Source organism: Oncorhynchus nerka, linkage group LG21 (genome assembly GCF_034236695.1).
Source record: "Oncorhynchus nerka isolate Pitt River linkage group LG21, Oner_Uvic_2.0, whole genome shotgun sequence".
Lineage (NCBI taxonomy): Eukaryota > Metazoa > Chordata > Actinopteri > Salmoniformes > Salmonidae > Oncorhynchus > Oncorhynchus nerka.
The window spans coordinates 24,998,416-25,024,150 of NC_088416.1; the positions used below are offsets into that span (position 1 = coordinate 24,998,416).

Below are 25,735 nucleotides of genomic sequence, written 5' to 3' on the forward strand. Positions count from 1 at the left end.
GTGCACCAGCTCTGGAGGTTTACGTCACCGGCCTTCAAGGAGTCACTAAACTGGACTCATTACCACCAACCCCAACCTGTCTTGTCTCATTACGTACACCTGGTTCCATTCCCCCTGATTAGTATGTTATATATGTGCCCTCTGTTCCCCCTTGTCCTTGTCGGTTATTGTTACCATGTCCGTTGGTCCTGTGAGTACCTGTGCTGTTGCATCGGCTTCCATGCTACGTGTTATTGTGCACTTGTTTTACGGGTCTCATCCCGTCTATTATTTAGAGGTTTACACCTCACTCTTTTGTTTGGGTGGAGTAAAGAAAACCCCCTATTAAGTATTCCTGCACCTGTCTCCAATCATTAGACAACGTGACAGCAGCAGAGCAGGGCAGAGGAAGAAAGAACGTTTATTGAAAGTTCCCAGAATTTTGCAACCTTAGTCACATCCCTTCAATAGAGTTCCCGACACTTGTAGAATCTATGCCAAGGTGTATTGGAGCTGTTTTGGTGGTTGTGGTGGCCCAACGCCCTACCAAGACACTTCATGTCGGTGTTTCCCTTCTTTTGGCAGTTACCTATAGTTTCAGTCACTTGCGAATTCAAGGAAAGTTGGTGGGTGCACTGTTCAGATGCTGGAATTATATGGGATAGACTTTTTCAAGTGATTTGTTTGACAAGAATTGGTTGTGTTCATGGCACATTAAAATGTAATACATTTTTACAGTTAAATGTCTTTACTATAAAACCCATTGGGGAGGGCTCAGACTGGCCTCTGCCTGGGTCCTCCAAATCACTAAATCCGCCCCTGGTGATACATGGAGAATGGTCTGGAAAATGGTTTAGATGTTATGTTTTTAGGTTGAGCTGATCACTGCACATAACAACTTGATAATATTCTGCTTGGGACCACTTTCTTCAATAGCTCATAGAGCAAGTTACAATACTATAAGTGGTGCAATGATGCTATTAATCTAAACATATCTACAGGTTAATTGCTGACATTTTGCATTTCCCAGGGCTGAGCTTATAAGACTGGCTCGTCCCCTAGGGCTAACACTGTTTGTCATCTTCGTCATCCTCTTCATCACCACCCCTCTCTGTTCTCTCCATCCAAGCATTGCGAGCTCACCGGCCCAGAAAGCCTTTCACCCGTACAAGCAGTGGCACAATAGATCTGCCCTCGCTCCAGTGGTGATACTGTAGGGGAATGTCAATGACAATGTGGTTGGCTGGATGCTCGAGGGGGGGACATGTTTGGTAAGGGGGGGTGCATCGATCATCCTTCAACCTCGCCTCCACCACTCTTACACTCTCTCACACATTCAGTCACTCACCTCTCAACGGTAACCTTCACAGCTACCTCCAGCCAATAACACAATAACCCTGCATCTTGGATGGAGTGTACTATAGAATGAAATATACACTCCCCTACATATTTATTTGATCAGTGAAGCTAAAATGTTTCATTTGGCTTTAAACTCCAGCATCAAATGTTTTTTGAGGCAATAGCACAGAATATATGTATTTTCATACATATATGTTTTAGCATTTAGAATTGAAAGCACTTTATGTATCTAGTCCCCACATTTGAAGGTGTCATAAGTATTTGGACAAATTCACTTATGGTATATTGAATTTGGTCAAAAGTTTAGTATTTGGTCCCATGTTCCTGGTACACAGTGACTACTAGTGACACTACAAACTTGTTGGACACATTTGCAACTTGATTTGGTTGTATTTCAGATTATGTTGGGCCCAATAGAAACGAATGGTAAATAATGTATTGTGTAATTTTGGAGTCATCTTCATTGTAAATAACAATATAATATGTTTCTGAACATTTCTATATTAATGTGGATGCTACCATGATCATGGATAATCATTAATGAATCGTGAATAATGATGAGCGAGTAAGTTACAGAGGCAAAAATATCATACCCCCCAAAAAATGCTAACCTCAACTGTTATTGGTAATGGTGAGAGGTTAGCATGTTTTGTTGTAGCCTCTGTTATTGGTAATGGTGAGAGGTTAGCATGTTTTGTTGTAGCCTCTGTTATTGGTAGTGGTGAGAGGTTAGCATGTTTGGTTGTAGCCTCTGTTATTGGTAATGGTGAGAGGTTAGTATGTTTTGTTGTAGCCTCTGTTATTGGTAATGGTGAGAGGTTAGTATGTTTTGTTGTAGCCTCTGTTATTGGTAATGGTGAGAGGTTAGCATGTTTTGTTGTAGCCTCTGTTATTGGTAATGGTGAGAGGTTAGCATGTTTTGTTGTAGCCTCTGTTATTGGTAATGGTGAGAGGTTAGCATGTTTTGTGGGTATCGTCTTTGTGCGTCTGTAACTTTCTCATTATTCACAGAAAAACAAATATGTAATACAGATATGTATGAAAATATCCTCCAATAGAAGGTGACATTCTATGCTGTCACCTCATATAAAATATTTGATCTTAAACCAAAATGCTGGAGTACAGAGCCAAATTAAGAGTTTTAGCTTCACTATCCACATAAATCCGTAGGGGAGTATAGGTTTCTTTGGGCAATAGAGGTTAGAATAGGGGTATAGTAGTGCATGTGGAGAACATGATGGATGTCAAGCCAGTGGATACACAAATACTGCAATGTACAGTGAACCCAGCCTGATCCAATATACTGACTAACATTTAATTCATTAATTAACCTCTTATGCTCTATGTACACTGCTCAAAAAAATAAAGGGAACACTTAAACAACACAATGTAACTCCAAGTCAATACCACTTCTGTTAAATCAAACTGTCCACTTAGGAAGCAACACTGATTGACAATACATTTCACATGCTGTTGTGCAAATGGAATAGACAACAGGTGGAAATTATAGGCAATTAGCAAGACACCCCCAATAAAGGAGTGGTTCTGCAGGTGATAACCAGAGACCACTTCTCAGTTCCTATGCTTCCTGGCTGATGTTTTGGTCACTTTTGAAAGCCGGCGGTGCTTTCACTCTAGTGGTAGCATGAGACGGAGTCTACAACCCACACAAGTGGCTCAGGTAGTGCAGCTCATCCAGGATGGCACATCAATGTGAGCTGTGGCAAGAAGGTTTGCTGTGTCTGTCAGCGTAGTGTCCAGAGCATGGATGCGCTACCAGGAGACAGGCCAGTACATCAGAAGACGTAGAGGAGGCCGTAGGAGGGCAACAACCCAGCAGCAGGACCGCTACCTCCGCCTTTGTGCAAGGAGGAACAGGAAGAGCACTGCCAGAGCCCTGCAAAATGACCTCCAGCAGGCCACAAATGTGCATGTGTCTGCTCAAACGGTCAGAAACAGACTCCATGAGGGTGGTATGAGGGCCCGACGTCCACAGGTGGGGGTTGTGCTTACAGCCCAACACCGTGCAGGACGTTTGGCATTTGCCAGAGAACACCAAGATTGGCAAATTCGCCACTGGCGCCCTGTGCTCTTCACAGATGAAAGCAGGTTCACACTGAGCACATGTGACAGACGTGACAGTCTGGAGACGCCGTGGAGAACGTTCTGCTGCCTGCAACATCCTCCAGCATGACCGATTTGGCGGTGGGTCAGTCATGGTGTGGGGTGGCATTTCTTTGGGGGGCCGCACAGCCCTCCATGTGCTCGCCAGAGGTAGCCTGACTGCCATTAGGTACCGAGATGAGATCCTCAGACCCCTTGTGAGACCATATGCTGGTGCGGTTGGCCCTAGGTTCCTCCTAATGCAAGACAATGCTAGACCTCATGTGGCTGGAGTGTGTCAGCAGTTCCTGCAAGAGAAAGGCATTGATGCTATGGACTGGCCCGCCCATTCCCCAGACCTGAATCCAATTGAGCACATCTGGAACATCATGTCTCGCTCCATCCACCAACGCCACGTTGCACCACAGACTGTCCAGGAGTTGGCGGATGCTTTAGTCCAGGTCTGAGAGGAGATCCCTCAGGAGACCTTCCGCCACCTCATCAGGAGCATACCCAGGCATTGTAGGGAGGTCATACAGGCACGTGGAGGCCACACACACTACTGAGCCTCATTTTGACTTGTTTTAAGGACATCACATCAAAGTTGGATCAGCCTGTAGTGTGGTTTTCCACTTTAATTTTGAGTGTGACTCCAAATCCAGACCTCCATGGTTGATTTGATTTCCATTGATAATTTTGATAATTGATCATTTTTGTGTGATTTTGTTGTCAGCACATTCAACTATGTAAAGAAAAAAGTATTTAATAAGAATATTTCATTCATTCAGATGTAGGATGTGTTATTTTAGTGTTCCCTTTATTTTTTTGAGCAGTGTATTACACAGTAGGAGCTAGGCCATATACCATAGGCATCAGTGCATCTCCATGATAGAGACTACTGTCCATCTAAACCAATGAGCAACATCATCGTGGGCTTCCTGATTTGCATGTTACCCATGATTGCCCACAAGTCAGCAACATCGCAGTCAATATTGTCGCACCAATGTCAGTGTTAACACAGAACAGAGTGAGATAATGTGGGAATCAGCCCTATCTCTTTTGTTTCACCATTCAGACAGCACCAGTATGATCAGACTATGGATTTGACTCCCTTATCAATCAAAGTGTGCTGCTCCCCAGTACTTGGCCTCTTTCACATACAGCGGCGAAGCCGCCGCCAATCAACTGACCAGATCTGGTGTTTCCATGGCGATGTGGATGGTAGGAGATGAGTCGTGGTCTTTATGGATGAGGACAGACTTGGGGGGTGGGCTGTGTTTGCGCGTGTGTGGAGCAGTGTGGGTGGATGAATGTCTGTCGCCATGTGAACTGGATTGTGTTGCATGCTGATGTGTGTGTGTGTGTGTGTGCGTGTGTGCGTGTGCGTGTGCGTGTGCGTGTGTGTGTGTGTGTGTGTGTGTGTGTGTGCGCCTGTGTGTGTGCGTGCATGCATGTGTAACGGATGTGAAACAGCTAGCTTAGTTAGTGGTGGTGCGCGCTAAATGGCGTTTCAATCGGTGACGTCACTTGCTCTGAGACCTTGAAGTAGTAGTTCCCCTTGCCCTGCAAGGGCCGCGGCTTTTGTGGAGCGATGGGTAACGATGCTTCGTGGGTGACTGTTGTTGATGTGTGCAGAGGGTCCCTGGTTCGCGCCCGGGTATGGGCGAGGGGATAGTCTAAAGTTATACTGTTACACGTGAGCGTGTGTGTGTGTGTTTGCGTGCAGGCTCATGAGGATCAGACACATGGCTGAGTGCAGACTGTGGTCCGGCGTGCCATGCAGAGGGTGTTTTGGTCTACGTATGTGGGATCAATGAGGGAGAAATAATTAGATAATTATAGGCGGTGTTTGTGGAAAAAATAAAGATAAATGTACTGGAAGATGTTTTGTTGTTGATCTCTAAGATCATACTAACAGCCCTACAGAACACACACACACTCAGCCCCCCTCTTCCATCTGCTCATAGTCCATCTTGACAGGACAGGAAATAAGGAATGGCAGATAGAGAGGCTTGTCACGCATGCTTCTCTCTCTCTTTCTCTCCCTCACTTCCTCTCTCCTTCTCACCCCTCCCTTCAGATGGACCTGCAGTGACTCCCTATGGGATACATTAGGACAGGATGGATCAAATGAAAAACTGTGCTGCTGCTGTCACAGAGATCCCCTGGGTTGGTATGCTGATCAGTGCTCGGGGGGGGGGGGGCAGTAAGGGATTAATGTGCCGGTAAATTGGGGGTGTGATGCCTCTGATCAAGTTGGACGTAGGCACTCCGCAGAGACCTCCTTCTAAAGGTCAGGTTCAGCCGGCCGCTGTTTGGCCATGTGTGAGAGGGAAAGAGTGTGTTACCGGTGTTAAGCTGTCGGGGTGTGTTTGTTGGTGTGTGTCTGCGTGTGAATTTGGTGAACGCTAAGATATATTTTTTTACATCTGCATGTTTATCATACATCATTTTTTGCATATATAGGGTCAACATCCACTGTTACAAAAGGAACAATCAAAAAGCATTTCACTAGCAGATCACTCCTAAAATCACACTCCATAAGCAAGGGATTCCAGGCATCAGATGTGACTAGCAAGATCTCACCCACATCAACCAATCATTGAATCAGCCGGACAGACTCTGTCAGTCTCCTTAGCGATGACAGAGCGTCCTCGTTAAGCAACCCTCAACAATAGCATGAAAACTAAGATGTAAAACTGCCCACTATCACCACACACACATCCTGTGGCAAAGAGTCCATGTCTCCCGATCTCCTTTCTTTTTCCATGTCTGCCCAACCACTCTCTATAAATAAGTAAGGTGCTGTTTCCAAGGTAACGCCACCATGGAGAATTGTCCATCTGAAATCATGCTGTAGAGAGAACCATGGAGCAGTGGTCTAGCTAGCACAGTATGGGCTCCGTTTTATATAAGCAGACCCTCATCACCAGCACCATGATCCTCTGCCTTCATTAACCACCATGATCTTCAGCCCTCATCAACCACCATGATCCTCTGCCCTCATTAACCACCATGATCTTCAGCCCTCATCAACCACCATGATCCTCTGCCCTCATTAACCACCATGATCCTCTGCTCTCATTAACCACCATGATCTTCAGCCCTCATCAACCACCATGATCTTCAGCCTTCATCAACCACCATGATCTTCAGCCCTCATCAACCACCATGATCCTCTGCCCTCATTAACCACCATGATCCTCTGCTCTCATTAACCACCATGATCCACTGCTCTCATTAACCACCATGATCCTCTGCCCTCATTAACCACCATGATCCTCTGCCCTCATTAACCACCATGATCCTCTGCTCTCATTAACCACCATGATCCTCTGCCCTCATTAACCACCATGATCCTCAGCCCTCATCAACCACCATGATCCTCTGCCCTCATTAACCACCATGATCCTCTGCTCTCATTAACCACCATGATCCACTGCTCTCATTAACCACCATGATCCTCTGCCCTCATTAACCACCATGATCCTCTGCCCTCATTAACCACCATGATCCTCTGCTCTCATTAACCACCATGATCCTCTGCCCTCATTAACCACCATGATCCTCTGCCCCCATCAACCACCATGATCCTCTGCCCCCATCAACCACCATGATCCTCTGCCCTCATTAACCACCATGATCCTCTTCCCTCATTAACCACCATGATCTTCAGCTCTCATTAACCACCATGATCCTCTGCCCTCATTAACCACCATGATCTTCAGCCCTCATCAACCACCATGATTCTCTGCCCTCATTAACCACCATGATCCTCTGCCCTCATTAACCACCATGATCCTCTGCTCTCATTAACCACCATGATCATCTGCCCTAATCAACCACCATGATCCTCTGCTCTCATTAACCACCATGATACTCTGCCCTCATTAACCACCATGATCCTCTGCCCTCATTAACCACCATGATCCTCTGCTCTCATTAACCACCATGATCCTCTGCCCTCATTAACCACCATGATCCTCAGCCCTCATCACCAGCACAATGATCCTCTGCCCTCATTAACCACCATGATCCTCTGCCCTCATTAACCACCATGATCCTCTGCCCTCATTAACCACCATGATCCTCTGCCCTCATTAACCACCATGATCCTCTGCTCTCATTAACCACCATGATCCTCAGCCCTCATTAGCCACCATGATCCACTGCCCTCATTAACCACCATGATCCTCTGCCCTCATTAACCACCATGATCCTCTGCCCTCATTAACCACCATGATCCTCTGCTCTCATCAACCCACCATGATCCTCTGCTCTCATTAACCACCATGATCCTCTGCCCCCATCAACCACCATGATCCTCTGCCCCCATCAACCACCATGATCCTCTTCCCTCATTAACCACCATGATCCTCTGCCCTCGTTAACCACCATGATCCTCTGCCCCCATCAACCACCATGACCCTCTGCCCCCATCAACCACCATGATCCTCTTCCCTCATTAACCACCATGATCCTCTGCTCTCATTAACCACCATGATCCTCTGCCCTCATCAACCCACCATGATCCTCTGCCCCCATCAACCACCATGATCCTCTGCCCCCATCAACCACCATGATCCTCTGCCCTCATTAACCACCATGATCCTCTGCCCTCATCAACCCACCATGATCCTCTGCCCTCATTAACCACCATGATCATCTGCCTTCATTAACCACCATGATCCTCTGCCCTCATTAACCACCATGATCCTCTGCCCTCGTTAACCACCATGATCCTCTGCCCTCATTAACCACCATGATCCTCTGCCCTCATTAACCACCATGATCCTCTGCCCTCATTAACCACCATGATCCTCTGCCCTCATTAACCACCATGATCCTCTGCCCTCATTAACCACCATGATCCTCTGCCCTCGTTAACCACCATGATCCTCTGCCCTCATTAACCACCATGATCCTCTGCCCTCATCAACCCACCATGATCCTCTGCCCTCATTAACCACCATGATCCTCTGCCCTCATTAACCACCATGATCTTCAGCCCTCATCAACCCACCATGTTCCTCAGCCCTCATCAACCCACCATGATCCCCTGCCCTCATCAACCCACCATGATCCTCAGCCCTCATCAAACCACCATGTTCCTCAGCCCTCATCAACCCACCATGATCCTCAGCCCTCATCAACCCACCATGATCCTCTGCCCTCATCAACCCACCATGATCCTCTGCCCTCATCAACCCACCATGATCTTCAGCCCTCATCAACCCACCATGATCTTCAGCCCTCATCAATTTCTGCGAGCTAGGCAGTTCCACTATGGCCCTAATTTAAATCCTGTGTGTGTGTGTGTGTGTGTGTGTGTGTGTGTGTGTGTGTGTGTGTGTGTGTGTGTGTGTGTGTGTGTGTGTGTGTGCAGATCAGAAACCAAATAGAAGGCCAGCAGTGAGCTAAATGGAACTTTGCTCCCCTCTAGTGGTAAGAGCAGACACTGACATATTTAGGGTAGATTCTACATAGCAGCAAGGCGGAGAGGGGTAATTACCCATCATCACACACTAGTAAAGCCAAATTCAGTGTGTGCTTGTTAGGTTACAGTGCAACATTACAGTTGAGGTGTTTTCATAAGCAACATTACAGTTGAGGTGTTTTCCTAAGCAACATTACAGTTGAGGTGTTTTCCTAAGCAACATTACAGTTGAGGTGTTTTCCTAATTAACATTACAGTTGAGGGGTTTTCCTAAGCAACATTACAGTTGAGGTGTTTTCCTAAGCAACATTACAGTTGAGGTGTTTTCTTAAGCAACATTACAGTTGAGGTGTTTTCCTAAGCAACATTACAGTTGAGGTGTTTTCCTAAGCAACATTACAGTTGAGGTGTTTTCCTAAGCAACATTACAGTTGAGGTGTTTTCCTAATTAACATTACAGTTGAGGGGTTTTCCTAAGCAACATTACAGTTGAGGTGTTTTCCTAAGCAACATTACAGTTGAGGTGTTTTCCTAAGCAACATTACAGTTGAGGTGTTTTCCTAAGCAACATTACAGTTGAGGTGTTTTCCTAATTAACATTACAGTTGAGGGGTTTTCCTAAGCAACATTACAGTTGAGGTGTTTTCCTAAGCAACATTAGAGTTGAGGTGTTTTCCTAAGCAACATTACAGTTGAGGTGTTTTCCTAAGCAACATTACAGTTGAGGTGTTTTCCTAAGCAACATTACAGTTGAGGTGTTTTCCTAAGCAACATTACAGTTGAGGTGTTTTCCTAAGCAACATTACAGTTGAGGTGTTTTCATAAGCAACATTACAGTTGAGGTGTTTTCCTAAGCAGCATTACAGTTGAGGTGTTTTCCTAAGCAACATTACAGTTGAGGTGTTTTCCTAAGCAACATTACAGTTGAGGTGTTTTCCTAAGCAACATTACAGTTGAGGTGTTTTCATAAGCAACATTACAGTTGAGGTGTTTTCCTAAGCAGCATTACAGTTGAGGTGTTTTCCTAAGCAACATTACAGTTGAGGTGTTTTCCTAAGCAACATTACAGTTGAGGTGTTTTCCTAAGCAACATTACAGTTGAGGTGTTTTCCTAAGCAACATTACAGTTGAGGTGTTTTCATAAGCAACATTACAGTTGAGGTGTTTTCCTAAGCAACATTACAGTTGAGGTGTTTTCCTAAGCAACATTACAGTTGAGGTGTTTTCCTAAGCAACATTACAGTTGAGGTGTTTTCCTAAGCAACATTACAGTTGAGAGGTTTTCCTAATTAACATTACAGTTGAGGTGTTTTCCTAAGCAACATTACAGTTGAGGTGTTTTCCTAAGCAACATTACAGTTGAGAGGTTTTCCTAAGCAACATTACAGTTGAGGTGTTTTCCTAAGCAACATTACAGTTGAGGTGTTTTCCTAAGCAACATTACAGTTGAGGTGTTTTCCTAAGCAACATTACAGTTGAGGTGTTTTCCTAAGCAACATTACAGTTGAGGTGTTTTCCTAAGCAACATTACAGTTGAGGTGTTTTCCTAAGCAACATTGCAGTTGAGGTGTTTTCCCAAGCTGTGGTATTTATGTTAGAGGGATGTAGTGTGCATGTGAAAGGAGACAGTCTGCAGTCTGCTTGGCACCCTACAGGAGGTGATGAGCCTGTCTCTCTGAGTTCCCTCTCAGTAGTGCCAGTGGGCTTTTCAAACACAGGGCTGTCACTGAGTGTGAGGTAACACCTACCTCTGGTCTCCCTTCAGGTGGGAGGGAGACATTCACACGCGCATGCAGACACACAGACACAGACGGACGGACGGACAGACACACTGGTTTTACCATTCACACGCGCATGCAGACAGACAGACAGACAGACAGACAGGTTTTACCATACACACGCGCATGCAGACAGACGGACGGACAGACAGACAGACAGACAGACAGACAGACAGACAGACAGACAGACAGACAGACAGACACACCACTGTCCTCTCTAATTACAATGTCTTTCCCCTAAAACCTGACTAAACCAATCCAATTTCAATCTGAAAGATGGAATAAAGAGGATTCTCAATCATGGGAGATTTTTCATGGCAGAGAAATATGGAGAACGTGGTAGAGATATATATTGGGCTTCTGAGCAGCGCAGTGGTCTAAGGCATTGCATCTCAGTGCTAAAGGCATCACTACAGACCCCGGTTCGATTCCAGGCTGTATCACAACCGGCCGTGATTGGGAGTCCCATAGGGCAGCACACAATTGGCCCAGCGCTGTCCAGGTTAGGGTTTGGCTGGGGTAGGCCGTCATTGTAAATAAGAATTTGTTCTTAACTGACTTGCCTAGTTAAATAAATAAATATGATTAAAGTGGACATCTGGGGGATAGGGGGTCTCTCTCTACCCTCTTCTCTCTCTCACTGTCAGAACAGCTCTCCCATGTGGGCCTTGTCAGGAAAGGTCAACAGTTAAACTATTGAGGAGTTTGGGAAGGGCCATACTGAACCATCGCAAGATCTCCTTTGGAGAGACTTCTCAGGTGTCGTCATTAGAATCATGACAGCCACGTCTGTTGAGAGAATTGAGCCAGGTGCCTGCTAATGTAAATATAATGCCCTTCCTTTCCCAGACCCCCTACCCAGCTACACACAGAGTATTAATACCACAACAAACATCAAAGAGACAAATTAAATCATCATGATTAGTCCATCAACACTAATAATCTATTTTAGTTCCTGATGGTACACTAAAAGCAAATCATGGAAATTTGGTCTGGAGGAGAAAGAGAGGATTATGGGGGATTCCAATATACACTGTAGCTACTATATCTGCATGGTGATATGACTCTGACTCTGACTCTGACAGTAACAAAGCCATACATGCTGCACCACTGTCAGATGGTCTTCATTAGGTGCATACTGATATAGATCCTATGCATATGAATTTTTATGGGAGCAAAAATAGTATGCAGTATGTGTGATCAAACCCTCTCCTACTGCTGAGTGGCTGTCACCTCACAAAGGGAAAGAACAAGCCGTCTCTCCTTTGTGATCAACATCACCTTGTTTTCAATCTCAATGGCAGGTACTTGAAAACGGTGTAAATTGCTACATGCATGACAGGTGAGATAGGCACGTTTCCAAGGGGACAAGTGTCAGTTGGCATGGGGATAAGACTCTAGTCCATCACACTGACTTCAATATGTCACATGTCACATGACCTGTACATCAGACAGCCAAGATGTAGGGCGAAACAAGGGGAGATCCCTCTCTATTGTCATTTGATATTGTCGCTATACTTCAAGGGGGTTCCAATAACGTTCGCTTCATATGAGGAACATTCCCGAAGACTCCTTTCCAATGTTATATCCTCCCTTTCTATGAGATGAAGGAAAGAAAATGAAGCTTTCTTATCCGAATGAAAAACACTGGGCATGTAAAAATCTAAATCGAATCCAGATACCTCGACCTGATTCCTTGAATCCTTTGTAGAATTTGGGGAGAACCCAAACAAAGAGGATAATGAACCGTCTGCATGAGCTTCACCTAAACCGTATGGACCCCTTCAGAAGATATAACTGCAAATGGGATATGGTCCCCTGTCAAGTATATCTAAGGGCTTGTTCTAAGCTCCACACAGGGACATTCTTTGGGATATTGACTTGCTTAATACTCAATCCCAGCCTGGTCTGAGGAAATTGAGAAATGATATTGCGATAGATCACCTGTCAAATGATGACAGAAGTAGGTGAAAGTGCTCCGAGCGTTCTTTGAAAGCATCATTTTTTGACTTCTGGTTAACCGATACAAAGTGTACATGCCACATATTATTGATTCATCAGGGGAATTCCAGAGGTCATTACACTTATTCCTGAATAACCACATTATGGGGTGGGCAACATAGCCAAAATATCATATCATGTTATTTTTTATGTCAGTATTTAACAGTATTTAATGTTTTTGAATGATACAAGTTTTAAATATCTTTTATGACCCTAGGGTGGCAACAAATGAATTCTAAGTGGTTATAATGGGCTTTCTCCATTCTGATTAGGCTATTTATACTCAACCAAACTAGGAACAAATTGACAGTGATGAAGTCCACTTTGTAAAACTTTTAATTTATTTATCACTGTATCAACATATCGTTACAGTATTGTAAAAATCCATATCGGTATACCAGTATTCCAGATATATCGCCCAGCTCTAACCGCATTACTGACCATAATTCTGGGCGGGTCAATGGACCTGAGACAATGAGATGGTGAAACAATCACCTTTTTTTTACTGAAAAAGTACACAAAAGCTAGCATAGAATTGATGTGTGTGGTTTACCTTGCCATGGAGGGGACACAAACATGGCCTAAAAACCACCCCAGTTCTCTCTAGCAGACACTACAGGAAAAGACAGACTGAGCCTCTGGAGGCCAAGCCTCCCTGAACCACCTGCTATGAAAGTGTTTTCTGTCAGTGGGAGAAAGCATGCTGCACCACTTATTCTCTGAAACAAGAGAGAAACATAATACTATTATTTTGTACGTAGTGCCACACTGTGACTAAGACGTGTAATTGCAGCCTAGGAAAATCTGCCTCAGGTGCTCTTGACATTCCTTTGTGATTTATGTAACTCAAAAACACTAATGTTAGCCTGAAAACCTTAAAGGTGAACCCTTGTTGAATATGATCTCTGTTCCAAGGTAATGAATAGGTTCTTACTGTGATGGAATTGTGAAACTGATGTTTCAGTAACTAAGCCTATTTTAACCCAGTGTTTCAGTAACTAAGCCGATTTTAGCCCAGTGTTTCCGTATCTAAGCCTATTTTAGCCCAGTGTTTCCGTATCTAAGCCTATTTTAGCCCAGTGTTTCAGTATCTCGCCTATTTTAGCCCAGTGTTTCCGTATCTAAGCCTATTTTAGCCCAGTGTTTCAGTATCTACGCCTATTTTAGCCCAGTGTTTCCGTATCTAAGCCTATTTTAGCCCAGTGTTTCAGTATCTAAGCCTATTTTAGCCCAGTGTTTCAGTATCTACGCCTATTTTAGCCTAGTGTTTCAGTAACTAAGCATCTATTTGATATTTTCATGAAATAAATATACAAGAGATTTGTAATAGAGATCTCTTTATTATAGTGCATTTCTCAGATGTTACAAGATGGGTTAAAAACAAGCTAAAAACAAAGGGAAATCCTTAAGACACACCTTGTGTCATTTGCACAGAAAATGATCTCAAAATGAAAGCTTCACATCTGAACAAGGGTAGCTAAATGAAATTGTCAATAAATGTTCATCCAGAAGTTCATATACACTTGAATTACTTGCCATATGCCGGAAGTGACGCTCATCATTCAATTCAATGGATTTTCCTTTTAGCACTAAACTCTACAATATCATTACAGGAAAAAGGCCAAAAATTAGATTAGAGTTATTCATTTGTTGAAAACATTTTATGGAACAATTCATAAAAGAAAAAGAAGAAAAGATCTAATTGTCCAGTTGTACACAGATACAAGGGTAAAGGTCAGTCCTTCCCTCAAGAGGTCAGTGTGGGGCTGGGACCTTAGGGTCATCTTCAATCAGCAGGGGGTGTGTACAGTACAGTGTACTAAGGGTTTCTCAACTAAATTCGCAGTAGCCTTTGGAATACATGGGATGTACAGAAAACCATTCTGTCAGTTATGGTATACATTTTGAAGCTGCGTGTTGATGTGAAGAACATCTGCGGCTTAAATTGCACATGGTGACTGTCTGCTGGTGTAGTTGCTATGGCGATGCTGATGGGGGAGAGTTGTCAATGAGAGCATTGCTGATGTGAGCAGAAAGCTCAAGCTTTCCCCCCGCTGCTTGTTGTAAAGAGGTTGATGAGGCAACCTTCCATGGTCTAGTTACAGTACTATTGTATTATAGTGCAAGCTAGTCATGTTTCACATGGAGCGAAGGGGAAGATGTGACTCTACCTGTGCAGCAGAACCGGGATAACTAACCCCGACAACACATAAAGATCAAACAACATAGAAAGCCCCGCATAGGGTGTGTGTTCACAAAAGTAAAGCGTAATGCATTGAATGCCATGAGAGCTTGATAACACAGCACTATGAGGAATTGGAGAAGAGTGCCGTGTTAGCTCAGCTAAAAGTCAGTGGCGGCTGACGGAAGGCGCTTAAAGGAGGGGCTTAATGTAATGTCTGGAATGGAATCAATGGAACGGTATCAAACATATCGAAACCACATTTGACTCAGTTCCAATTACGCCATTCCAGTCATTACAATGAGCCCATCCTCCTACAGCTCCTCCCACCAACCTGCTCTGCTGGAAGTGACCCATCAGGCCCACCCCATGCCCTGCAGGAAAGCCCAACTCTGCAGCAAACATCCTAAAAGCTAACCCAAACACAACCAGCCCTTCATAAGTCAAACCCAAAGGATCCTAGAGCATTTTGATTGAAAGACTGCACACCTGGCTCCTCAGCTCATGCTAGACCAAGGGAACCAGGTCATCTGTACAAAAAAGAACAATGGAAATAAAATATAATAAAAAGGAAAAAAGTAGACAACAGAAAATGTAATGAGGAGAAAGCCAGAGTGGGAGCAACTCTCAAAAGGCCTCGCTGTTCCAGTGGACAGGAACGGTGCTGAAAACACCCAACTAATCCCATGTACACTAGCAGAGCTGTGGCTAGCTACACTCAACTACACTGACCCTCTGCCTAGCATAGGTAGTATAGTACTACACAAACACAGACACAATTTATTGCGTTTTCCATACCCGGCAGTAAGGATCTTTCACTCAATCAAAACATTATCAATGATCTCACAAGGCCCTGTGAAAGGAACATCACTTAGTGGTGTTAGCCACCAATAAAGATGCAGCGTGATAGAGGCCATCACTTCTGATCCTAGAGGGCAGCAACTGGTCACCATGGTTACCTTTTGGAACAACAACTTTGTGACATGGAGCCAGCAGACAAGTATTGCTCCATTCTAATAAACTGAAACCAATAGTAACAAGTCATTTCAGTCAGTAATGTCTACCAAACAACTGACCCTAAAGTCCTGCAGGTCTTATCAAGCACCACCATCATTCAGGCTAAGGTGGAAACGAGTGGACGAGGGGCATGGTGACATCACTAATATGTTGTGCTTCAATTGATGTTTGAGGGTTAGGACAGCGACTGAATGCTAGCTAATAATTTATTAGCTAGTGTTCCCAAAACAGCCAGAACAATGCAGTTGGGCATACTAGAACAAAACAGCATGATTTTCCAAAGAATGCAAAGAAGGATCTAGGATGGAAAAGCTATTTTTATTGGTCTTTTTTCCAACCTGATACAGGTTACATTGAGATGTATTTCATGGTGGGGTCTCAAACCAACAGTTTAACAAGAGTGTCTGACAGATCGCAACACTAGTAGATGTAAAATCAAAGTTGTTTTTTTAATCTATAAACTTTATTCATTTTTCAGATTACACATAAGACTTAGCATCCCGGGTCTTTCTTTGCCTTGTGAAAACCAGGGTGTCTTAAGAGCCACTGCGGGTGGGGCAGGAGGGGAGGGATGGGGGGCGCTAGAGTTAGCCATGCTGTCATTTCCACGGGTGAGAGTGACTGTTGAAGGCACAGCAGGGCTGCTCCCACTCCCGGCTCACACACATGCACCCACACATACATACACATTAAGATCCACACAAACACTTGCACTCTCACACACACGCGTATGTGGGGTATCACTGGTCAAAGCCCCAATGGTTGGAGGGGGTGGAGTGAGAGAGACGGGAGGAGAGAGGGGCTGGGACCAGCGCTGTCGCCCATAACACACTGCGCAGACGAAGACGCAGACAGACGGCGGAATGGTGGATCATTTTGCGTTCTTTAGCTGGTTGGAGAGCCAGTCGAGGCCCTCGTAGAGCCCGTCCCCGCTGGTAGCGCAGGTGGCCTGGATGTACCAGTTACGCTGGCGCAGGGAGTGCAGGCCCAGCTTGTCTGTGATCTCCGCTGCGTTCATAGCGTTGGGGAGGTCCTGAAGAGTGGAGAGAAAAGGGTTAACCCAGGAAAACATGCGTCTGCAACAGACAAGCCATCTTAGTATTAGAGGTCGACCGATTAAATAGGGACGATTTCAAGTTTTCATAATCGGTACTCGGCCTTTTTGGACCCCGATTATGGCCGATTACATTGCAATCCACGAGGAAACTGCATGACAGGCTGACCACCTCTTACACGAGAGCAGCATCAAAAGGACCTTATGGCTGCAAGGAGCCAAGGTAAGTTGCCAGCTAGCATTAAACTTGTCTTATAAAAACAATCAATCTTAACCTAGTAAACTAGTGATTATGTGAACTCGCTTGTCCTGCATTGCATATAATCAACACGGTGCCTGTTAATTTATCATCGAATCACAGCCTACTTCAACTTTGCCTAACGGGTGATGATTTAAAGCACATTAGCAAAAAAGCACTATTGTTGCACAAATGTACCAAACCATAAACATCCATGCCTTTCTTAAAATCAATACACAGAAGTATATATTTTTTTAACTTGGCTATTTAGTTAAGAAATTCATGTTAGCAGGCAATATTAACTAGGGAACTTGTGTCACTTCTCTTGCATTCAGTGCTAACAGTTTGAGCCGCCTGGCTCGTTGCGAACTGAACTAATTTGCCAAAATGTTGCATAATTATGACATAACATTGAAGGTTGTGCAATGTAACAGCAATATTTAGACTTAGGGTTGCCACCCGTTCGATAAAATACGGAACGGTTCCGTGTTTCACTGAAAGAATAAACGTTTTGTTTTCGAAATGATACTTTCCGGATTTTACAATATTAATGACCAAAGGCTCATATTTGTGTTTATTATATTATAATTAAGACTATGATTTGATAGAGTAGTCTGACTGAGTAGTGGTAGGCAGCAGCAGGCTCGTAAGCATTCATTCAAACAGCACTTTACTGCGTTTGCCAGCAGCTCTTAGCAATGCTTGTTGCACAGCGCTGTTTATGACTTCAAGCCTATCAACTCCCGAGATTAGGCTGGCAATACTAAAGTGCCAATAAGAACATCCAATAGTCAAAGGTATATGAAATACAAATGGTAGAGAGAAATAGTTGATGCGTCATAATTCCTATAATAACTATAATCTAAACCTTCTTAAACTGGAAATATTAAAGAACTGGGAATATTGAACAACCAGCTTTTGTGTTCTCATGTTCTGCGCAAGGAACTTAAACGTTAGCATTTTTACATGGCACATACTGCACATTTACTTTCTTCTCCAACACCGGGTTTTTGCATGATTTAAACCAAATTTAACATGTTTCATTATTTATTCGAGACTAAATTGATTTAATTTATGTATTATATTAAGTTAAAATAAAAGTGTTCATTGTTCATTCAGTATTGTTGTAATAGTCATTATTACAAATGTATACATAAAAAAAATATAAATAAATAAAAAAATCGGCTGATTAATCGCCATTGGCTTTTTTGGGTCCTCTAATAATCTGTATCGGCGTTGAAAAATCATAATCGGTCGACCTCTACTTAGCATAGAGGGAGTCCATTGTATGACCTTGAGTATAACTACTAGTATCTGCAAACCATATGAATAATAATACTGTACTACCAATTACAGATGCAGTTTACTGGTGAAGCCTTGGGCTGTGTTAACACAGGTAGCCCAATTGTGATATTTTTCCCAATTAGTGATCTGATTGGTTAAAAGACCAAATTAGTTGAAAAAGAGACCACCTGTTAGTCTCGCTCTGCTCAGTGTAAAATTGCTCTCTGATTCCATTTTAAAGAATTCGACGCACAGCTAACGCCGAGAAAACTTGATTGAAGTGGCCCACTCTTTACGCGTCAAGCTAAATTTACATATCCAGTGTAGCAAGTAAAATAAACTGTTTTCCTGGCGCACTAGTGTCTCTCCCCAGGTAGTCAGTTCACCTGTTTGTTAGCGAACACAAGAAGCACAGCGTCCCTCAGCTCATCCTCAGCCAGCATCCTTGTCAGCTCCTCCCGCGCCTCGTTCACTCTCTCCCTATCGTTACTGTCCACCACAAAGATTAGACCTGAGAGAAGCAAAGGGAGAGAAAGGATGGAGGGTGAGGAAAACAAAAACATTTACCTGGGACAGTCTTGACTCAAAAAGTCAGAAATAGTGAAGATGGTGCTGAGGGGGGTCTGGTGAAAGTGTCCACTCACCTTGGGTGTTCTGGAAGTAGTGCCGCCACAGAGGCCTGATCTTGTCCTGACCGCCCACATCCCACACAGTGAAGCTGATGTTCTTGTATTCTACCGTCTCAACGTTAAAACCTGAGAAAGCGAGAGAGATCAGTTTTGTCAGAAACCTAAGACACTAACATTCCAAGAGGCTGTGTGAGATGACATATCAGCAATCCCAAACAGGCAAGCTAAATCACTCCTTTAACACACATACCTGCATGAAATGTCTTTGCTCAAATGTAGCTGCAAATTAAAATGTATATTTGAATAAAATATGCAAAGTGAATGAACATCTACTGGAATATGTAATGTCATCAGCCTTGTGTTACATTCATATAATGCAAAAAAAAATTTTTGGGGGGGGGGCTGTTGAGCTCCATTCATTCCTATATTTAAAAGTCACTTAATCCCTATGACAACAGCCACATTGCAGGATGTTGCCTGCCTGCGGGAGCTCTGCAGCTGATGCAGGCAGCTACTCTGGGCATGTGGGCAGTGATCAGGGTTCGGATGAGATGGGGACAGAGGCAGTACATGGCTGTACGTATGACATTAATTTCCACTCCCCTACGACTAAACAAACGGGAGCCTAGCCCTCATGAAAATCACATGGAGCAAGGTATTGGGGAGCATTTCAAGAGGGTTTTGTACCTAGGTGAGGAGTGTGTGATGAGAAGGGGTAAAAGGGATAAGGCTAAGCTACTCACCGATGGTAGGGATTGTGGTGACGATCTCTCCCAGTTTGAGCTTGTACAGGATGGTGGTCTTGCCGGCAGCGTCCAGCCCCACCATCAGAATCCGCATCTCTTTTTTACCAAAGAGATTCTTAAACAGGCCTGCAAACATGTTCCCCATCTTGGATAATCTGGAGGAAGGGAGAGAGAAACCAAAACGGTCAAGCTAGTAGTGGTACAACATTCATTGTGCTTATCACCGGGCTAAACCGTTCGTGTATATGTGTGTCCACGTGTTCGGTAACACAAACGCTTGCTGACGTATGTGAGCAGTGTGGATGAAATGATTCATTAACGTTAAAATATTCTGCACAGCTCCCGCATACGTGGGTGGTGTGGGATCGGTGTAAAACAACATTTTTTATGAATCCATTTATAAATGTATATACTGGTTCCCATCCTTGGTAATTTCATTATGATTTTTGACCTGTGAGGGTAATAATGTCAGGCTAAGCTTCCTTATCTCTGATAAAGGGTAACCACGGAGAGTAAATTCATGAGGGGGAGAAAAAGTGCTGAGAAAAGCATTCAGTCGCTGTCTGTGTTTATTTTGCGTGTTAACAATGGGCCCCCACAGCGGCGCCTCTGAGTCTCACACCACACACGAGCAGGACTTGGCCGATGGGGCTGCAGGTCAGTGTTGTTCTGAGTGGCAGGCAACTGTTTACCCATAGCCGGGAGCAGAGAAGTGGATCACATGACTGGCAGAGCACTGACCAGAGACATGATCCAGAGGTAGAGGCTGGTTACAACATAGCGCCACCTGAACACCTATTGCCCAACACCCACCAAGCAAGAACACAAACCGGCTCTGTAACAGCAGCCACAACGATTAGAATGCAATAGCCCAGTCAGTCCCAAATAGAAGCCTACATATATGTCTAACAACACCATATAACTAATTCATGTTTTTTTTAACATAACTTTCTCACTGTTGAAATGTGTTTCTAAATGTACACAAGTCTTTCCACCAATTTGGTGCCTTTTGAGAAGTGTAACTTTCACAATTTCAACTTCATGAAAAAATACAAATAAAAATCCTCTCAAGAGGTACATTTTGTTTTTATAAGCAGTGCCTAACTTAGTGCAAATATAAAGTAACAGGGTTGATGATTTCTTCTTACATCAACCATAACATTTGGGGTGGCAGGCCTAGTGGTTAGAGTGTTGGACTAGTAACTGAAAGGTTGCAAGATCAAATCCCCGAGCTGACAAGGTAAAAGAAATCGTTCTGCCCCTGAACAAGGCAGTTAACCCACTGTTCCTAGGCTGTCATTGAACATTTGAATTTGTTCTTAACCTTTTTGGGATAGGGGGCAGCATTTTCACTTTTGGATGAATAGCGTGCCCAGATTGAACTGCCTCCTACTCTGTCCCAGATGCTAATATATGCATATTATTATTAGTATTGAATAAACACTCTGAAGTTTCTAAAACTGTTTGAATGATGTCTGTGAGTATAACAGAACTCATATGGCAGGCAAAAACCTGAGAAAGAATCCAAACAGGAAGTGAGAAATCGATTTTCAAAACAATGCCTATTGAAATCTCAGTGAGATATGAATGAGGATGCACTTCCTAGGGCTTCCCCTAGATGTCACCGTCTTTAGAAACTGGGTTGAGGATTCTACTATAGAGGGGCTCTTTGCGTGAGTGGTCTGGCAGAGAGCCTCGGTCTCATGACGCGGGCGTTCCAATGCTTTTCTTCAGACAATGAAATTCTCCGGTTGGAACCTTATTGATGATTTATGTTAAAAACATCTTAAAGATTGATTGTATACATGATTTGACTTGTTTCTATGGACTGTAACGGAACTTAGAGTTTTTGTCTGGAGGAAGTGCTCACGCCTGGATTACTGGGCTGAACACGCTAACAAGTGGCTAAATTATGGGCTTTATGGAACAAATCAGTCATTTATTGTGGAACTGGGATTCCTGGAAGTGCCTTCTGATGAAGATCAAAGGTAAGTGAATATTTGGTGTTTTTTCTAGCATCTACTGATGCTAAAACGGAGGATGTTCGTCTGGCTGTTTTGGGTTCTGAGCGCCGTTCTCAGATTATGCTTTTTCGAAATTGACACAGCGGTTGAATAGAGGTTAAGTCTTTGATTCTGTGAATAACACTTGCATCTTTTATCAATGTTTATTATGAGTATTTCTGAAAAAACACCAATGTTTTGGAATCAAAACATTACTGCACGTAACGCGCCAATATAAACTGAGATTTTCGGATATAAATATGCACATTATCGAACAAAACATACATGCATTGTGTAACATGATGTTCTATGAGTGTCATCTGATGAAGATCAAAGGTTAGTGATTAATTTAATCTATATTTCTGCTTTTTGTGTGTCCTATCTTTGAATGACTGTGTGTTTTTGTGACTTGACTCTGACCTAACATAATCATATGTTGTGCTTTAGCTGTAAAGCATTTTTGAAATCTGACACGATGGGTAGATTAACAAGATGTTTATCTTTCATTTGCTGTATTGGACTTGTTAATGTGTGAAAGTTACATATTTCAAAAAAATAATAATAATTGAATTTCGCACGCTGCCTTTTCAGCGGAATGTTGTTGAGGGTTCCGCTATAGAAAGGTTAACTGACTTGCCTAATTAAATAAAGGTGAAAAAAAAAAATCCACTTATGACAGGGAAACTGTCACAGAAACGTGTGTGCAACCAGGAGGGGCAATTGAATGCAAGCTTCACACAAAAAAATACATTGTTACAACATTTGTAGTCTATGGGTAACAGGGTTGACATGTTATGCTCGACCCACTCAGTTTTGCACCACAAAATTGCCAAAAAGATATTACTATTAAATGTTCAATATTTTAAAAGACAGTGTCACCATATTAAAAAGAGAGTTAATTTCACATAACAGGGTTGAGGGACATAGTTAAATTAATCACATCACATAAATAATCATCTTCAGAAATAACTGTCTAGCCAAAATGACTAGGGCTTTACAATGATGCTGAACCATGAAGACATTTAGGGATTAAGTGGGTTAGAATTGTCATAAGTGAGAGTTGACAGAGCGACGTCAAAATGCTGCATTTTGGCACTTTAGTAGATTTGAATTCTCCATGTTGTCTATAAATATTAAAGGGCATTTAATATAACAGGCTTTTAAAATACAATATTGGTGCACAATTTCTAATTAAATTATCGAAGGGTCGCAAAAGGCACTCATGGAATGACCCACAAACGTATCAATTGTTGACTTTCATTTTTAAATCAGGCATATTCGTTGCAATAACAATCCATCCTATTATTCAATATGTTGCCAAGCACATCGCAGAATCATGTGATTTAAGACACGGCCTATGATGAAACAGGCTCACTACATCAGAAAAATAGTGTATCCTAAACACCATGACAAAAACAGATTCATATTTGAGACAAGTTAGCGGTCTTAATAGAAACTGGACAAGAGTAGGGGACGATGGGACCGCATTATAAAAAAAACAACATACAGGTGTTGTTGGTGAAACGAAGAGCATATGCAGGCTGAGCTCAAGGAAAAGCACACAATGAGGCCAGTGATGTGGCGAATATAGGTCAGCGCTCAGAGGAACCAGAGTACTGGAGGCTGGATATGGGAGAGGTAACAACACACCTGTAAGCAGAGACACACTGCTGAATTAACCAGGAGAGAGACAGGGAAATAATGATCCTGTCATACCAAAAACAGGCTATTGAACACTCAGGTCTTTCTCCAAAAGACACAAACGACTTCTAAAATAATGGAACATTTTGCTACACAACTCTGATCTTGTGCAAAACACCTCCTAGTAACACATGCCTACAAATGATAGCATAACACCAACACAGTATTATTACACTCCTTCAAGACAATTGTGGCAAATGGTATAGAAATTAACATAATTCATAAAGGTGTTCTTTGGTGGAAACATGCTAAAGCCATTTACATATGACACATGCCCTAGCACTTCTGAAATAAACTATACAACGACTGTAGGCAAACAAAAGCTAGGAGGGGTGTGATTTGAGTTCTAACATCATGAACACAGGGAGTTGTCAGTTTCACAAAGTGCCTTCCTGGATTCAGTATGTGACAACGACTCTAGCTCTAGCCAACAGATATTCCATAGAGGGAAGTTTCAGAACTAGAGAAGCTCATAGCTTGCAGATTTCTAACAATGACATCACAACAATGGCAGCTCATTTGAATCAGGATTGTCCACCCTGCTCCTCAACTAAAGCAAAGAGGAAGTACTCAGAATGCATCATCCTCAGAGAAAACAGGAATGATAGGGGAGGGGTATGGGAAGCCAGCAGCAAGTCATCAGAGAGTAGTTAAGTGAACTTATCACAGTATGCATGTGATAAAGGCTGCCTGAGGTGGAGTCTTTTTGGGGTGCATCGACTGTCCGTGTTAATCTATCAAAACACACATCGTCCCTATGACAGTCACTAGAATTCAAATATGGCAGACGGGACTTTTTGCGCTTGTCCTGAACAATCTTTGAAAAACATTTTCAGCAACACATTAATATTGAGGGAACACTAGGGGCATCGTGGGGGCTCATTTTCTGGTTGGACAGGCAAGTAGTGGACATTTTTCTTTTAAGTCTAACAATGTTTTTCCATAAGGGAAAGTTGAAGCGTCAAGCATGCTGGGGTTATCCTGCTACACTGGTTGTTTGATCAGCCCCTCATCAGGACCTGAACAAAGGGGGAACATCTGCCAGAGATTCCTAGAGAACTCAATGTTGGAAAATGGAAATGTATGGAAGACAGACATGGGTGTCACAGTCATAAAGAACACTAAAATGAGTGTAGCGTTGTATGTATCTCACACACTATTTTGCTTCAGTTGTCTGTCCATTAAAATGACTTAGGTCTAACATAAGGGTTTAGCTAGTTAGCTACATTAATTTGTAACACACTAGCTAGTGACTAACCATGTGACCCGTTCAGTTTGAAGACACTGACAAGTTTCCAAAACCAAATCTTTAACCATAGAGTACCAACAGTTACGCTAGCTAAAGCTTCCCGGCACCGTTTAGTTACCCAGCTAGATGGCCATAGAGACCACTACGACCAAGTTAACCAGCCTGTGGGTTAAAGGGTAAGATAACTACATTAATTTAGAGACATGTTTAACGTTGGTTAGCTAGTTAAGCGGCGGACGACTCAAATCTCAATCCACGTAAATTAACGTTACGCAGTCAGAAAATAGGCGTAGCTAGCTAGCTAAGGTTAATTGTGCTTACATCGTTAGCTAGCGCAAGCAAGCGAAGCGGCTCGACATAATGACTCAAAATAGGAGGAAGCTGAATGTCCAATCACAATGACCAGCGAATACTTACAGACACAATTTCAGTAAAGTTAGCGGAATAATGCTCACGACTTTTACAGGTCGTGAGAATATAATGCCGGGCGAGCTAGCTAACGTTAACTAGCTATTGACGGCAGATGATCCTAGTTTGGTTTGAGTCTACGCAGGGGGATTCGCTGTTAAAAAAGCTTGCGGTCAACCCGAAAGCAAATAAGCAATCGTTTGCATTCCAGATCCATGAAAAAAAAACAAATACTATAAATTACATATTATATTGCTACGTTGAATACATGTTTTACCTTTTAGTGGCGGTTTCTCGATCTTTCTTTTACGCTCCTATTCACCGCTAACAACAAAATGGCGTCTTTCACAAGTGTCAAGAAAGCCGCGTCATGGACGTTGCACATCGTAAAATCTTCACCAATCATGTTATCCATGCAAGTCACAAAAATTACCTTGCTGTGCTGCGGACCAATCGATGCAACAACATTTAATGTTGAGGGCGGAGATTTACAAAAGGCCCTCCTCCAGTTTGCCCTACAAACTGAAAGACCAGTCAAGCTTCCCGTAAGATCAAGCATCCCCGCCT

At 43.2% G+C, this 25,735-nt stretch overlaps 1 protein-coding gene across 1 annotated transcript; it reads right to left on the bottom strand.

Moving 5' to 3' along the window:
- Positions 1 to 16,155: 16,155 nt before the first annotated feature.
- On the bottom strand, positions 16,156 to 25,553 carry LOC115104156 (ADP-ribosylation factor 2). Its single transcript, XM_029625402.2, has 5 exons — positions 25,446 to 25,553; positions 19,805 to 19,962; positions 19,077 to 19,187; positions 18,819 to 18,943; positions 16,156 to 16,889 (listed from the first exon to the last, which is right to left on the bottom strand). The coding sequence occupies exons 2-5, from the start codon at positions 19,950 to 19,952 to the stop codon at positions 16,728 to 16,730; spliced, it is 546 nt and encodes a 181-aa protein (XP_029481262.1). The 5' UTR covers positions 19,953 to 19,962; positions 25,446 to 25,553; the 3' UTR covers positions 16,156 to 16,727.
- Between the last annotated feature and the right edge of the window lie 182 nt (positions 25,554 to 25,735).

Excerpts from the sequence above, each read along its gene's own strand:
- LOC115104156 (XM_029625402.2), bottom strand. The coding sequence starts at position 19,952 with ATGGGGAACATGTTTGCAGGCCTGTTTAAGAATCTCTTTGGTAAAAAA. Across the intron at positions 19,188-19,804 it reads CACCACAATCCCTACCATCG|GTTTTAACGTTGAGACGGTA; the intron begins GTGAGTAGCTTA and ends TCGCTTTCTCAG. Across the intron at positions 18,944-19,076 it reads CTACTTCCAGAACACCCAAG|GTCTAATCTTTGTGGTGGAC; the intron begins GTGAGTGGACAC and ends TGCTTCTCTCAG.